Source organism: Rhinolophus sinicus, chromosome 17, assembly GCF_057876585.1.
Source record: "Rhinolophus sinicus isolate RSI-liver-muscle chromosome 17, RSI-T2T, whole genome shotgun sequence".
Taxonomy (NCBI): Eukaryota; Metazoa; Chordata; class Mammalia; order Chiroptera; family Rhinolophidae; genus Rhinolophus; species Rhinolophus sinicus.
This window is the reverse complement of record NC_142517.1, coordinates 85,019,132-85,036,677: the sequence shown is the minus strand read 5'-3', so window position 1 is coordinate 85,036,677 and position 17,546 is coordinate 85,019,132. Positions and strand designations below refer to the sequence as shown.

The 17,546-nt window shown below is 33.0% G+C and overlaps 1 protein-coding gene across 2 annotated transcripts in view; it reads right to left on the bottom strand.

Moving 5' to 3' along the window:
• Positions 1-286: 286 nt before the first annotated feature.
• PROS1 (protein S) overlaps positions 287-17,546 on the bottom strand; it is a 69,256-nt gene continuing 51,996 nt past the window's right edge. For both annotated transcript variants that reach the window (XM_019755543.3, XM_074333221.2), the window contains 6 exons: positions 16,827-17,016; positions 11,928-12,095; positions 10,472-10,640; positions 6,640-6,788; positions 4,472-4,697; positions 287-1,601 (listed from right to left, as the gene is read on the bottom strand). In XM_019755543.3, the coding sequence (XP_019611102.3) occupies positions 1,441-1,601; positions 4,472-4,697; positions 6,640-6,788; positions 10,472-10,640; positions 11,928-12,095; positions 16,827-17,016 (1,063 nt within the window). In that variant the 3' untranslated portion in view covers positions 287-1,440. The remainder of the gene's footprint in view (positions 1,602-4,471; positions 4,698-6,639; positions 6,789-10,471; positions 10,641-11,927; positions 12,096-16,826; positions 17,017-17,546) is intronic.

The following is a 17,546-nucleotide window of genomic DNA, read 5'->3' as shown; positions in this document are numbered from 1 at the left end:
ACATAATTATCAGTAGTTTCTTGCTGAAATTCATCACCCACAGTACATGGTGGTAATTGGGAGATAAATTATTGGGAGATGATCTAGCGCAATTTCTGTCACGAGTCAAATACTCAATACATGTTACTTTTGCTTTTCTTCTCTTTATGAGCTGGGGTGTAACAGCCATAATAATTCCTCAAATATTCAACTAAAGAACAACCATGCTTCATGTAGAGTTACATGTATGTTATGTAATTTTATGTTCTATGAAAAGATTTGATAGAATATAGACATTAGTCATACACATTTTTAAAATACAAACCAATTTATTATGTTTTACATAACATAAAATATCTATAGTGGAAAACAATTTATTTTCTAAAACTCAGTGAAACATCTGATATATGCCTAATGTGAATGGTCGGCTGAGGAGTGATAAAACTGCCACTTGAAATGCATGACCAGCAAGTATGTGGCAATCTTACCTCCTACATCAAAGACACAATATTACAAAGACACAATTTTAACTATGTCCCTCTGTAGTTCTCCTTTGATTAAAGTCTGTTCCAGTTTTCATACTTCCTTTTGTCCTTCAATAATCACATTCTGACAACTTACTCTGGAAATTAAAGTTGAGTTCAGAGAAAATTATGAACTTCCACCTTATTCATTCTTTCCATCATTAGGTTCTGCCTTTTCTAATCTAGAGCTTGTGTGATCCACACAGCCAAATTTAAGGAATGTCCCCTTTCCAGCTTTCCACACATAACCCAACACAATCTAGTATCTCATCCTCTTGGAGTTCAATTACTAATCGGCAAGATTTCCTGTGCTATTGTCATGAAAATGTGTACCACTTGTTTTTCTTAATTCAGTAAAACTACTATTTCAAATGTGAAGCCATGTGAAAAAAAGATGAAGCCAACGCTGGTCCCCCTGAGGAATTGTTTTGGAATAAAGCTTTAAGGCCTTCTGCTCAATTCAAATTAATAGGCCACTGTCTTATTCTGCCTTCGTTAGGAAAAAACAAAAACACATAAAATAGTACCTGCTATGATCAATAGTACTTAGTCACATTAACTTTTGTTTGGGTTTACTGCCTTGCCTTCTGAGAAAAAACAGATATTTAAACACTAGTTTATGATGACAAAATTGAATTTGACTTTTACAAACATAAAAATGAAGAAATATCATTTGTAGCAAAAAATTCAAATTCAAATTTTCTCTGTGTTTCATTATTTAATTTCTAGACAGCAACAGAAGTAAGAATGTTTTAATGAAATTTATATCACCAGAAAATCTTGTTTTCTTGAAAAAGGACCTTTTTAAAATTCCTAGGTCAAAGGACCATAAAATAATCAAGATCTGCACATCATAAGTAAAACCCTTCAACTATTATAGAAACACAAGTATAATTACACCCAGGAAAAAAGATGTTATCAGCAAAGAAAAGATGTCTTAAGTATTCATGTTGTTTTTCAAAACTGATGGACATGAGTGAGCTCTAATGTCATTATGTTTAGAAACGGCTTCATCCAGATCCAACTCTACACCGTTAACTTTCACTTCCATGCAGCCATTATAAAAGGCATTCACTGGTGTTGCACTGAATGGAACATCTGTGAAAACAGAATATTAAAATATTAGCCCAAGACTTTTAGCATTGCATTTGCTTACAGTTAGAGGAATTATTCAGACCTCCCAGTTCCAATCAAATTCCAGTCCTAAAGGAAAAGTTAATAATGGAATTCTATTTAATAAATTTATATTAAGAGATGCCTATGTATATAAAGGATTGTGCTTGGCACCAAATTCAGCATCCATGAGTTCCCTTGATTTCATAAACACAATCGGTTCTATCCAAACTTAAGGTAAACACATGTAAAGAAGAGTAGAAAAAAGCATATTCTTACGTATTATGTTCTACTTCATTATCATCTCTTTAAATTTAACCAACAGTTAAAGCATTGTTAAATTATTTTTTTCAACTCTAAATTATAGCTACTTGGAAATCTTTTTTAAATGCCATAATAAATATCACTTTTATTATTACTGGAATAAAATCAAATTTCTATATGTTTCCAAAGAAATAATTTCCTGCTGAGCATACAATGACAGGTCATGATGGGGAATTCATTTTTATGTAATGTTCGGTGTTCTAAAAATAACAATTTTAATAGTGCTTCAGTGAATAGTTTATGGCCTTTGGACCTTTCTACACTTTGATTCTCTTTATCAAAGTTAATACTTAGGTAAACCCTTAGATTCCTAAGAACTATGGTTCATCTTAAGAACATCCATCTCTCTATTGCTTTCTCTTTTTTTGTCATCTCTTCTCCATGAATTTTAATTCCCAATGGATATTCTTCAGCCCTTATTCTTCCTCAGTATCTTATGCAAAATTATACAGACTTTAAATTTTCTCCCTCTAAGTTGACAATACATGAATAAAGTCCACACTTTTCTGTGGGCTGATAGCATTTTTTAAGAAGCCCTTTAAAGTCTGGCTGAGTATCATAGATTATGCCCCTATTATTTAAAAACCGCAGAATCATCAATTTCCCCTGATTTTTCATTTATAACATGCCTATTTTGCGTATCAATTATAATTTATTCATCTCATAGTTTATACTTTTAATATCTCAATTTAAGGTTCCCCTTAATTTTTCCTCACACTTTTTCTAAAACCATCTTACCTGAAGTCAGTCCTTAGTGCTGTGGTCAAAGTCCTGGAACCACTGACATTTTCATAGTTTCACTTCTTTGAACTCTTTCATTGTTTGATTGCATAAAATTGCATTCAAATAAAATTATAATTCCTAATATTTAAATTAATTAATTCAAGCTAACTTAACTAACTTCCTAATAATAAATCATACTAACTCATCTATGTTTGTCTATCTACCTATCTAAATTTTTGTAGCCTATTTAGTACTATTCCCCAAAAACCCAGATAAAAATTCCCTATGTAGGAAATGAAGTCTCTGATCAGTTAAAGTGATATAATGAAGGTTACAACAAATCCAGACATCAAACTCAGAATTCTCCCCATGTGAATAACCTGAAAATTCTTTTAAAGAAATGTCTCCATCAATTTTTTGTCATTTAAAGTAAAATGTTTATGCCAATTTCATATTTTCCAATATTAAATTAAAGATAAACCTGCTTTTCCTCCATTTTTCCCCATCTTGGTAAATGAAATCTTCACCATGCTAATGCCCATGACAGATTCCTTAAGATATCCTATACCTGCCTTTCAATTGTTAAATCCTATTAATTTTGTTTCTCATATACATTTCCAATCTGTTTACTATATACTATCTCCACTGCCATCACCTGAGGCCAGCAGCTCCCTCATCTGTAGAACAGGGACACTAATAGCATCCACCTCACTGGACAATTTTGAAAATTCAATGAGTTGATATATTTGAAGCACTCTGAACACTTCCCAGACTGTTTACTATGCACCAATTGATGGTAGTATAGGGTTGCTGCTGTTATTAATGCTGCTTCTCCATCTGGACCACTTCAGGAGTCCCCAACTCATCTCATCCACTTTTTCCGCCCACCGGTCCATCTCCATCCATTATACATGGTGGATTTTTTAAACTGCAATACTGATGCTCGACTTCCTTGCCTAAAACTTTTTAAATGATTTTCATGGCTCGTAAAATAAGACTCAGGACCCTGAACCAGGTCTACAAACCTCCTACTCCCAACCCCCACCCAGTTCACAGCCTCATCCTGAACAGCCATCCCCCCTGCTCAATATGCTTTCACCACACTGATTTCTATATATTCCTCAAGTGTGTCAACCCCTTCCCATTTTCCCCACACAGGAATCATTTTACTTGAATACTAATGCCAATACCCATCCTCATCACCTGGTTAAATTCATTTAATCCTTCCAATATCAGATTTATATCTAGTCTCTTCTTCAGAGAGCTTGCTTTTGGTCCCTATAACTAGACAGGAACAAGTCCCCATTTTCAGGCTTTAAAAGCAACTCATACTTTTCCTTCATAGAAGTTATGACAAGTTTAATTATTTTTTTTTAATATTTTCCTAATCCCTTGTTTAACATCTGTCCCTGCCACTAGATTGTAAAAGCCATAACAGCAGGGATCTCCTCTGCTTGTTAATTACTATTTCCCTAGTGCCTGGACGTAGGTTCATAAGAAATATTGGGTGTTTGATAGATGAATTGAAGAATCAATATTGAATTCATAAAATTATTAAAAGGATAAAATGAAATAGTACATTTTTTTCTGGTTAGGATAGTCAAATGAAGCAAAATTTGGTTTCAGTTCACCATAAAAAAATAAAAATAATAAACCAATAAAATGTCAATACAAGCCCTCAAGAAAAGAGTAATGAATACTGAAATGTTATCTTCCCTCTGATGCCCTTTTACTAAAGTTACATATTTAAAATAACATCAATTCGATTAAAAATATACTTTTTAAAACTGAAGAAAAAATAAAGATACCTGGAAGGCCACCCAGGTAAGTGACCACTGTTCCTTCCATTGCTTTGTCCAAGATGGCAAATTGTCTTTGATGGTCTTCAGAGTAGATGCTATCTTTTTGAAGTGGAGTTGACACCTCCAAGTATTGTCTGTTGACTCTGAGTTCCACGTGGTATTGTTCACCGGGACACAGGTTTACGGCCTCTATCCGAGATATTACCGTACTTTCAACAGATACCAGGATATCCTGAAGAATAAGCGAAGACTCAATACAAGCAGGTACTAATAATGCCACATAAGAGTGACTTTGAGCTTTTCAAATTCAAAAACTGAATTTCAATGAGGGGAATAATGTATGACAGAGCCTCCAAGTTTCAATGAAAAAAAAACTAATTATTATCATAATCATAATTTTAGGATATGCATTAGTTTAACAAGTTTCAGGTTTAGCTAAGATATAAATGTATGGTGAGTGGCTTCTGAAAATTCAATAACCAACAGAGTTGTACCAACAATGGGAACCTAAAATAGTGTCTTAAGCAATATTTTTTCTGTTTATAAGCCTTCTTAACTTCAAAATATGTATATGAAAAAGGAAGGAGTTGAATTACTCTTTGTTGGGGAAAAGACTTAGAAACTTTGAAGTGCTTTAGTAAGCACATTCCAGCAAGACTGAAAGGACTTTTGTGCCGCCCAAGCAATCCTATAGAGTTGGGACAAAGTGAATGAAGAAGCGCCAAGAGAGGAAAACCAAGGATCACCAGCAGTAAATTACAGAATATTTATGAGAAGATTAGCAAAAAAATAAAATGTATTCATTTGGGTGAACTTTTCAAACAGCTGATGCACAAAATTACTCAATTTGTTGAGAGTGATCTATGCATACAACCTGTATGTGTGTGGAGGAAGTGTTTAACATAAGAGGGAAAATAAAATCAAAACTAAGAAATCTAAATTAACTGAAGCTTGTACTTCACAAATACAGGTTATCTGAGAAAATCTGCTATTCTGTTATACATTCCATATTCTTGAACTCATTAAGACTTAAAGATGGTCCGCTGAGAAAATGTTCCATAATGGTCAGTAGTATGTGGAATAATGTTACAAAACAGTGTACACAAAGCTTGAGAAAGCAATCTGACATGCAAATAAAAGGGAGCCATGGAGACAAACACAATAAGATAAAATAAATATCAAAGACATGGCATGTGTTAATCTCCACTCCATGAACATAGTGTTAAAGATAGGAATCCCATTTTGTTTTAGAAAACAAAACAAACAAACCAAAAGCTGACATCCACATGAAGTAACCTGCTGTGGTATAGACTGGAGATAAAAACTCAGCAGAATCTTTTAGGTTGCTTATGATTAACCACCAGAAACTCCTCCAAATCACCCTTTAAGTTGCAAACAGCACCCCTTTTTATTACTACAGGCATTATTCAATTATATGTCTCTTTCCCAAAGCTGCAGAGAGCATCTAAGCCAGCCCTGGCACAAAGAAGTTTCTTGCTGTAACTTGGAATCCACTGCTGATTTCACATGGACAGAACTATCTGTCTCTAATGGAAGGCTGAATAACACAGATCTTCTGATAATGTTCATGTTTTCATTTATCCAAGAGGTATTTTTGTTTTTTGTTTATTTCCCTGTTCTTCCTCCTAATTTCAAATCAGAATTGCCAGCAAGAAGCCAAGTGGACTGGTTTTCGTTTTCTATAGTCTTACCTAATTTACCAATGGAAGAAAAGAATCAGTGTGCCAGAAAGCACACAACATTATAATTCAGCACTGAATATCTGAGAATGGATTGTAGTCAGACTCACTTCTATTGTGTTAATACCTCCCATGATACCTCAAGCACTGTGAACAAGGAGGGATCCCTATGTACTCTGGGAAGGCGACAAGCAGCCTGTGTGTGAGTGCTAAATTTTATCTCTAGATGCAATAGGTTTTTTCAATTTCTCCCCTTACCTCTTGGTTCAGACCATTTTGCTGGAAATAAGCCAGTAAAAAAGTAACAATAATGAACATTTATTAAGTCCTTAGTGATGTACTAGAGATTGTATCAAATACTTTACATCAGTTATCTCATTCAATCTTCAAAATAGCACTTTGAGGTAAATACATTATATCCATTTTACAGATACAACAACAACCAAGGATCATAAAGGTTTAGAATAAAGTTACCTGAAGCTTTTCAGAGGTGGAATCCACCAAAGACAAGGCAAAGGGCACTGTGTTATTAGAAATCAAGGCAAATATAACACCAGTGCCTGTGGATGGGCGAATATTCAAGGTCACATTTACTTGCCAAGCCTCAGGATTGGATATATTATCTGTTTAAGCAATGAAACAGAAGCAGGATCAATGTACTCAAAGGAATTAATACACTGTTATTAATACTCTAAGCCATTTTTCTGTAATACGTGTAATACTAGAGATTTTAGTTGTCCTTTCTCAATGATCTATATAACCTAGGCAAAACAAAACAAAAGAAAAAAATTTAACGTGGGAGACACTTAAATGGAGCCCCATCTTTCCATTCTTCCTAGAATAGAATTCTGGATTGTGGTCCTTAGGATTATTACAAGTTTTCCATGTTTGCTCTTTAATAGCTCTTCCTTCTGCCTTTCATCAACTCTCAGAGTAGTCATATTTTATAGTACACATTTAGAAGGAAGCTCAACAAATTTACTGTAATGTTTCTGAGGGAAAATTTGAGTATAGCTGCCACCACCACACCACCACTCCTCATCCACAAAGGGGTCGGGTTAGAGCAGTGAGAAAGAAAAATATGATTTATATAATAAGGGAGTTGGGTAGTTTGATAATAAAGAAAAACTCTGAAGTCAGCAGTTAACTCTGACATTTGAATAGAAACTCTTCTTTGTGATTCTCTTGTCACAATTCCTAACATTCTTTTTCTCAATCACTAGGTTTACTATCTATCATAGCTACTGTTCTCTACCATTACTTTTCCATAGTAGTCACTCAACAAATATTTGTTGAATTAATGTTTCTAAAAACAGTTTGATTCCTTAAAATATTAGTTCACAATCTGAATTAAGTCTCCCTCAGTTAATATAAAATAATATATAATAATAGTTCAAATACCACTTGGAGGCTTTGAAAGGGTGAATGTGAACAGAGAAAATAATTTTCCTTTGGCAAGATGTTCTCCCATTTAGCCATATCTAATGCTACTGCATTTTCCATTAAAATTCTCTAATTCACACCCAAGATAAAAATATATATTATATATAATTATTTTGAAATAAGTAAATTTACTACATTAACAAAGTCAAGCTGAAAAATATGCAAATAAACAGGAATCATAATGTAATATTAAATACAAATTTAAAAGTAGATCCTTTAAATTATCCATGAAAAACTAATTACTAATGAAACTAATTTTTCAGACACAATATAATTCTTACTTTTATTTTTTTCTGAGATTTTTTTTTTCCTTTCAGTAAATTAACATGGGTCAATTATTTGCCTGTATTTAATCATCAACCCATTTAAACATTTTTTTAAAAATTATTCATATACAGAACAGAGCTAAAGTTAAAGATATTATGTTAATTTATGTTAGAAAAACAGAAAGTACTAGTGTAAGGTTCTTTCTTAAAATTGTAGTAATACTTTGTTTAGACTGAAAATACACACATTTAAAATGTAATTTTTTCTTAAAGCAGAGATATTAGATTCACACTAAATTTATAAGGCAAACCGTTAGCAGTTCAAAAAACACTTCTGAAAGAAAAAAAAAGACAAAGAACCCAATAAAATAAGTAAGATATACCATATGAAGAGACATTCAACTTCAGTAGAAACTGGAATAATAATATTTAAAACTATATATAAGATTTACTTTTTCAACTGATTGGAAACAAGTCACAAGCATTAACTTACTTATTCTATTGGTAGTACAAATTAATAAAACATCTTTGGAAGAGAATCTGACAAAACAGTTAAGAATTATATACATGCATAACTTCTGAGAGAAACCTTCTAAGACTGTCCTACAGAATCAATTACATAAAGGTACAGGAATGTATGTCCAAGGATATCCATGGAAATATTATGTGGAAAGGTAAAAACCTGGGATCAGTTTTGTAAGTCCACTTAGGCTGTAGAAAACTAGAAAGACCACTGCTCCCACCCTTACAACATCAAGAGCCCAATTATCTACATAATCACAACTTTTCTTGGACTATCAAAGAACTGAGATTTCAGAGCAACTAACTAGAAACCTAAAGAACAGGTGCTTCCAAGGAGAGACAGGATGAGAGTACTCTCTTACCCAAGGCAGCCACCAGACACTATACAATTTGATAAGAAGAATTTAGGTAAAAATTTTAACAACTTTCTAAAGTCCTAGTGGGAGCTGGTGTGAGAGTATAGAACTCCTGGGAACTGAAGACACGTGAGAAATTCATACCCATTCATAGGCTCTTCTTCACGGACCTTATGGGTACTCAAGAGAAAAACTGGGGGCAGAGAAAGAGATTAGAGAAAGCCTCTTTCCTAGCGCAGGTCTGAGGAGAGGAGCAGCAACATGAAGGAAAGGGATGAAGTCTCACCCAGATGCTTCTCTGTCTCCTCTCTGCAACAAAAGACTTAAAGCATTGGGGAAAAGGTAGCAAACGTGTCACCATCAGAACATATGTGAAGACCCATCTTGAGTCCTAACTATTAGATATCTCCTCTGCTGGTGTCGGGGGGGAGAGAGACAATATAAAGTTCACATCTTGAGACCCAGGAATATAACACTCACCTAAGACTGAACCTATACAAGAACAATAGAGAATGCTCTCCTGCCCCTGCCCTCAATTCCCAGACCCCTCTAATATGCTAGCAAATGTCAAGGAACAAGTAAAAACACTCTGCTGGGTGAGACAAGTCCATGAAGAGATACTTTCTTAATGCATATCATAAAGGGAATACCTAAAGTTGAGGATGGATCAGCTATAAAAAAAACCCTCAGGCAAACCAGCTGCGACCCTAACTAAACATGAGGTAATATTAAAGGAATTTAAAGAGTAGTTATAGAAACAACAAAACCTAAGCTGCTCAGTTCTTGACAAGATTGATTCAACACGCCTCATTAAGGGCCCAGCAGAAGCAGAGGTATGCTCATTTCCAGATCTAAATATTATTTATCTCAGTCTCTACTATTCTACATAAGATGCCCACCTTTAAAACAAAAATTATGTGATACAGAAGGAAGAAAGGAAAAAAACACATAGTCAAGAGACAAATAATCAACATGACCAGGCTTGTTGGAACTACCATGTTTCCCCGAAAATAAGACCTACCTAGCCGGAGAATCAGCTCTAATGCATCTTTTGGAGCAAAAATTAATATAAGACCCCATATTATATTATATTATATTATATATTATATTATATTATATTATATTATATTATATTATATTATATTATATCATATCATAAGACCCAGTCTTATATTACAGTAAAATAAGACTGGGTCTTATATTAATTTTTGCTCCAAAAGATGCATTAGAGTTGATTGTCCGACTAGGTCTTATTTTTGGGGAAACACAGTATCAGGGAATTTAAAATAATTATGAGTAATATGTTGAAGCCTTAGTTGGAAAAAAGGTGGACAACATGTGTGAATAGATGACAGATTTCAAGAGGTAGAAATTTTAAGAAAGGATCAAATGGAAATGATAGAAATGACGATGAATTCTTTTGATGCATTAATCAGTAGACTCAATACAACTGAGAAATTGTTGAACCTTATAATAGGTCAATAAAATTTACACCAAGTTAATCAGGCTATATGTCAATAATCTTTAAATAATAACATAAGTATATTCAAGTACTTTTTCCCTCCACTATATGGGGAAATTTTTATAAAAAACTTATAACAGTATGAATAAGCCTAACACTATGCATGGCACGAAGTAGGTACACATAGGAATCATTGCTGTTTGTCAATGAATAAATTTAGTCATTAATGAGAAGAGATAAAACGGGAAATCACTTACTATAATCTATGTTAAATTGAGCCACTCCAGAACCAGGAAAGTAGGAACCCTTCTCCACAGAGACAAAGCAATGCTTATTTTGTTTCTCTTGAATAATTTCCTCTACTCCTGAAGCTCCTTGATTCATCAAATTCCAGCCTCGTATACATCCATCCAGACGAGGATTAATCTAACAAAATAAAATATAGTTCAAGAGTGCATTTTTAATTTAAACAAGTCAGACTGATAGCGGCTTAATATATGTTTTTGTTTAGAGGAAAAATATTTTTTATGACATTTTAAAATATTTAAAATATTTCTAATTTTATATAAATTTTTCTTTTCAAAGTGTCCTTCAGATAGACAGTCTTTTTCAGTAAAACTGAGTGTATGCCATCACAGGTCTCCCCTAGGATCCTAATAATTTTTAACACCTCAGGCCCTACCTATCTCTTTTATGTCATTCAGAGATAACTTTTCTGCTCTCAAGTTCCATATATGCTTCTAACTGTGACCCTGGGCTCTACACAGCTTTCCATTTTTTTCTTTAATTGCATTTACCACATAGGTTTGTCTCACCATCAAACTCAAAGCCTCTTCAGCAACTAAAGAGCTTGCATTCTTGAGCCTCACCAAAGCATCCAGCCAGATGGAAGAAATGAAGTAGTCATTTCATAAATACTTTTTGAATAATTTATTTTACTGTTAAAATGTTTTGATTTATCAATTTCAAAGGACAGGTATATTCACTCTGACATGGGTTAACTAATTCAGGTTTTATATTATATTGCAGAAATCATTTCAGTGAAGGTAACTGAATTGTCGTGAGTGAAAGATGGATATAATTGGCAGGTCCATGACTTCAGATAAAATTTTTAAACTCTTCAAGGACAATGATGAGTCTACTTCATGAAACCTATTCCAAGTTATTGGACAAATACCATATTTAGAAGATCATCTATTATATCTAACTTCAATTTATGACAGGCTACTGCTATATTCCCGCAAAAATTTCTTAAAAAGAAAAAAGTTACACCTCATGTACTATTTTTATCACCCAAATTTAAGTCCTAAAATAGACCTAAGAAAGTTCTTTGACTGACTTCTACAAAATAATGTATTTTTAGATTCAAATATAGGTATTTTTATATGCTTAATGGTTAAGTATGGACTATTATGTCAACACTAAATTGATGCTTGAGAATTTTTAAAAGTCTACTTCTCCATGAGAAATCCTGGGGATTTAAATGAGCTCAAAAATACTACACACATTTTCTTATTTCCTTAATATAGTATCGAGGGTGGCTAATGTTATTTTCACATGTTCAATTCAAGTTGTCACAATTGGTATGTCACAATTGGTTGTCATAGAAGTTAATAAAATAACTTCTTTTGACTCTCAGAAAAATACATCTTCAAATCTATTACAGACAAAAGGAATTCATCCATGATGAATAATATTAGCTTGGATCATTACCGGTCTAATAAGTGCATTTTCCATTTTCCGAGGTAATGCTGCAAAGTATACTTTGGTTTCTAGAAATCCATTTGTAGGCTTAAAAATGCTTTGGGGTTTATTTATATTCATTACTGCTTCTTTAGCTATTTTCACACTAATACTCCATTCTAATTCTTCCACAGAGACCTACAATTAAAGAGACAAAAATTATCAAACAACCAAACATCATTACATGTCATCTGAAACACTAAGGTTGAAAAAATCCTGTTATTTTTCCAGTAAATAATTTCCAAAGTAATCATTTCAATGTACTTATTAATTTGCTCCAATCCATTTGAAATATCAAATGATTATAAAGGTGATAAAAATGTGTTTTAAAAGGATCAAAGGGACTGAAAAATCAAATGACCATATTCTAAAGTAAAAAAAAAAATCAATGTTATTCTGTTAAATTTAAATATCCAATTATAATATATGTCTTTCAATCCAGTATGCCATAAAATGAACAATTTGTTTTAAAAAGTGAGTCACTCTACAAAAATTTTAGGAAGTTTTTAAGTATTCTTATTTGGCAATTATCTGATAGTACACATATAGAATCAATAATGTAAATAAAGTCTTAATATAAATTAAGAGAAATCGGTATATTCAGTATTCTGTTCATTACACACAAATTATGTTTTACTTCAAAATTCAAAAGTAATTGAGGTCATGAGGAAGCACAATACATTAAATTAAGCTATTGTTTTTCAAAAAGTAGTTTGGGTTTTTTAAAAAAGGTAGGTAGTGATGGCAAATGACAATACAAAAATCCTTCTATAAAGACAATTCGAAGCACTATTGTTGCAATCCCCATGTAAAGCTGTAGCACTCAAAATGCACTCTTCATTAATTAACCCCTAATGGAAGTCAAACAATAGGCACATTAAGACACCATAGCAGGAAGAGAAAAATGATGCTCTAAAGTAAAATAAATGTGTTAACATTTATAGATTTAATCAGTGTACACTCTGTCCTTAATATAGCCAGTCACATCATTTTACCCTAATGACTATTCCTTCCTTGGAAGATGTTCCTAATAGCCTCCAGGATCTCAGTCTGCCGTGGTTCTCCTACTTTCTTACCATTCCTTCTCAGTCTTCTTGCTGGATCCTCCTCTTCTTAATTTCTATAATATGCCCCAGAGCTCAGCCACCAGACCTTTCCCCTTTAGCCACACAAGTATTTCTAAATGGGCACGCTATTGCTCCAGTCTAAGGCATTTGGAAAATTTGGGGTTGGGGGACACTTATAGTTGTCACATACGTAGGGGGCATGCTGACATTGCAAGATGCTAGACACTCTGAAATATGCAAGATAGTCATGCAAAACAAATAATAAAATACTCAATATCCTGCAACCTTCTAAACATCCCTGCCGGATATTCATGTAGCATATACCCATGCTTATAATTATCTGAGTTTGTGTATATATAAACACAAAATATGTATTGTACCATTTTAGTATTCACTGAATTTTTCAAGAATTTAAGTTTTGTAAACCAAGGATGGATTGATGCTTGTTTTGTTTGGATCTTTACCAAGAGTTTCCTACCATTTTAGAAAATTACTATTACTGATGACAACATCCTTCATGCACGTAGGGTATTTGAGTTGCCAATACAACACCCAGCACGTATCTTCATTTGTAGTTATTATATGTACAGAAGAAAGATTTGACAAGTATTGCACTTGAATATTTACATTTTGAAATTGTGTTATTTTATTATAAGTTACCTTCCTTCATTTGTATAACAATTAGAGCATTTTATCGTTTTCTATTAGTGATATGTGAACATAGTTTACATTATTGATGCATTTCATTATAGGACAGTAAAGGAACATTATAAATATTTGGGCATTGGATGACACAGAGTTTAGAACCACAGGTTGACATACCCAATCACATGGCCTTTAGATCTCTTTATGCTGAATATTCAAAAGTGTATATCTACTTTGTTGGGTTGACCTTAAAAATATATCTAGAATCTGATCACTTCTCATCACTCCCACCATCAACAGTCCAACATAAGTTGCTATTCACTACTATCTAGTTTTCACATAGCCATGAGGTCCTGAACAGAATTATCTGTAAAAATGCAAATTAGATCATGTCACATGTCCAAATCATCCAAGATCTTTGTATTTGGCATAAAATCCAAGTCCTCACTATGTTCCTCAAGGCCCTATATTACGTTATTCCAGATCACATTTCTGACCTCATTTTCTACTACTCTCTCCCTCTCTCACTCCACTTCACCTACACTGACGTTTGTGTTGCTCCTCAAAAACAGCAGACACATCCTTTTGTCCAAGACTCTGTACTTGCTATTCATGTGGCACAGAATCATCTTCCCCCACATATTTCTCATGACTTGTGGCCTCAAGTCTGGTCAGATATTCATCAGAAATGGCTTTTCTGATTCTATATGCACACTCACTATCATAATTCTCTATTGCCTGGCCTTGCTTTTCTTATTCCTCATAGCATTGATCACTATCTGACATATCTATTTGTTCATTCATTTGTGGTTTTCATCTCACCACTAGAATGCAAGCTCCATAAGAGCAGTGACTTTGTTTTACTCACTGCTGTATCCTCACCACCTAGAACAAGGAATACCACATAAAGTGCTCAATAAATATTTTTTTGAATGAATGAAATTGTGATATAAATTACAGATTTCCCCCAATACTAGTATTAAAACCAAATATGAGATATAATCAAGGAGCAATATTTATTTCTATGGGTTATAGCCATTTAAGTACTTAATAATTACACATTTTATTTAATTTATCTGCATTATAAAACAATTCTATGGTATACATTTTATTTTTAATTTTTTATCTTTAAAGTGTTTCATTTGAAATTTTGAAATAATTTAAAATTAGTGAAAAAATTACTATCAAGTAAATAGTCCAGTTTATAGATTAATTTAACTTAACAACTTTGTTGATTAAAATGCTTACTTAAAATATTTATGTACTTGAACTAATTTCTGTGCTGCATAAATTTGTTTGAAATAGTATAATTTATTAATAAACCATCAAGATTATAAACTGGTAAATATCATGTGGTAATACTTTTAAAACAAAAGTGAGAAAAGAAATCCTACTTACATGAAGAGGGTAAAAATTCATAATTGTTAAGATATTGAATTAAGAATTTAAGAAAAACCACCAGCACTAAATGTATTACTAGATTAAAGTTTTACTCTGATTCGTTTATTGTTCTTAAATTTTGTTTTTTATATAAAATTGCATTTGGCTTATAAAGGGAGACTTTAATTAAAGTATTTTAATTAAAACACGGACATATCATTAAATAGTAACTTCTTCTTAACAAGGACCATAAACATAGGAGGAAAAAACAATATGGAACTGAATAGCTGACTTCCATCCAGCCCAGAATCCTGCCTTTAACAGCATCATTCATGAAACAATTCTTTAATAAACACGATCTGCAAGTCATGATATTAACCTCACAGGTAAACATTTACCCTCTTCATTATACATATTATAGACTACCAAGACATTTATCTAAATTCTCCCTCAAACAGCTGAGATGTTCAAATTGTATAGACTTATTGGGGGAAAAATTTGTTTACTCTCTTTTCCTGAAAAAGCGATTTTAGATAGATTATTTGGGGACATTAGGCAGTAAAATTCATTCTTCAGGTGAATGCATCAAATATTCTAGATATAGATGTATTAGAAAAGACATAGTAGCAAAGCATCTAATGAGAGCATCAGCAGAAGCCAGACAATTTTAGAGATTTCTCTGATAGTTGCATCTGATCCTCTGCAGACATCATCCTTTCAGAATTAGGAGCCCAAAGGACAGATAGCCCCCTTTTTGGTGAACCACATCTGTGCCCAGCTGTTCTTTAGTACTACCTTGACTGTAACATATTTCACATGACATTGTATTAGTTCATAAGGCAGCATCAGCTACTAAACTGTGAGGTACTAAACTCAAGAGCAAGGAAAACCTCGTCTATAGTTGAATTTGAGAACTTAGCACTTTAAAGTGCTCACTAAAAGCTTCTTGAATATATGAGTGCATGAGTGGGTAAATAAAGGAATGAAATGTTCAGTGATGACTTCACATGGCTTCTCCACACGGTCTTCTCATCAGCTCCCACAGGCATAGAAAGTCTCTCCTTTGCGTACCACATTCTAAGATGAAACTGATCTTCTCTCAGCTATCCTCTGCTGCAAGTAGCAATGACTCTACTGCAGAAAACAATTTTCTCCACTGTAGACTAGCAGTCATCCCTTCTCCAAGAAAAGTTGCATTTTAACCCAGCTGATTAAAATGCTGTTCTTGATTATTACAATAAAGCCTCACTTTTAGGGATTATCTGAAAATGTTAGTTTCTAGGCACTCAAATTGCTACTGGCACTCAAATTTATACTGTTCATATAAATTGATTATATGCTAATATTTAAAATTGAATTAACTTTAATTTTTTTCCTTATTGTATTTTTCTTTCATTTTAAAATATATTGGTTATTCAGTACAGTTGTCCTTCATCAATGGTGTCATTGCATAAACTGTTATGCTAGGTAATAATCCCTGACCTATAGAAGAGAACCATTGTTCACCCATAGACAGCCACTAAAAAGGGTATTAGAAGTTCTAGACAGAATAGTTCAAACAAATAACTGAAAACAGCTTTGGAGAAATCCTAAATATATTAAGTGAGGTCATGCTTTCTCAGGCTCTTTCACGGATTTATGGTATGTAAAATATATTTCATATAACATCAGATTAAACCCCATTTAGGTTTGTCATCTCTATAAAAATAAATTGCTAATGATTTTATACAAACTGCACCAAAGTGGAAAGATTCTTTATGAAATCTGCACAACGTACCATATTCCATAGACCATTATTAATAACTTTGCCTCCAGTTGTGATTTGGGTTGCATATTCATTCTTAAACTGAATTTCAATCTTTCCATCACGAAGTGCAATCAGGAACCAAGCTGAGTGATCAAGAGATTCTGCATACAGGATAACACCTTCTGAATCATATGTCCGGAAATCAAATTTGGCTGAAAATCTAAACAATGGACAAAGAGAGAGCCTTAATACTGAGAAATATGGAAGGCTCAATGTATAATTCTTTTTGTTTTTTATTTGTACTGGCAAACAGGAATATGTTAAAAAAAAGTCAACTATTTCTGTCCCTGGAACTAATAAAAGAGAAGGACAGAATTAGACTGTGTGTTTATTATCTCTGGCTCCATGTGTGTTTAAAATCAAGTTACTATATTTTCTTGCCTATTCTTGGAGTCTTTTTCTCAGTGAACAGATGCTTTGGTAATTTTTCATCTTTTTCTGGCCTTTGTTTTGAAGCCATGCTTCCAAATGTTGGAATTAATACACATGTACAAATACAAGGCATATTGTATCTCTCCCGGAGCCTTTTATACACTATATAATCTGATATTAAGATTTTTTTTTGCTGTATCTGTAAGTGATTAGTAAAATATATTACAATTTCACGATTGGTTTATCCATCAAAAAGCATATTTTCCCTATGATTTCATATATGTCAGGAAGGAACACTCATAGGGATATACAAGATAG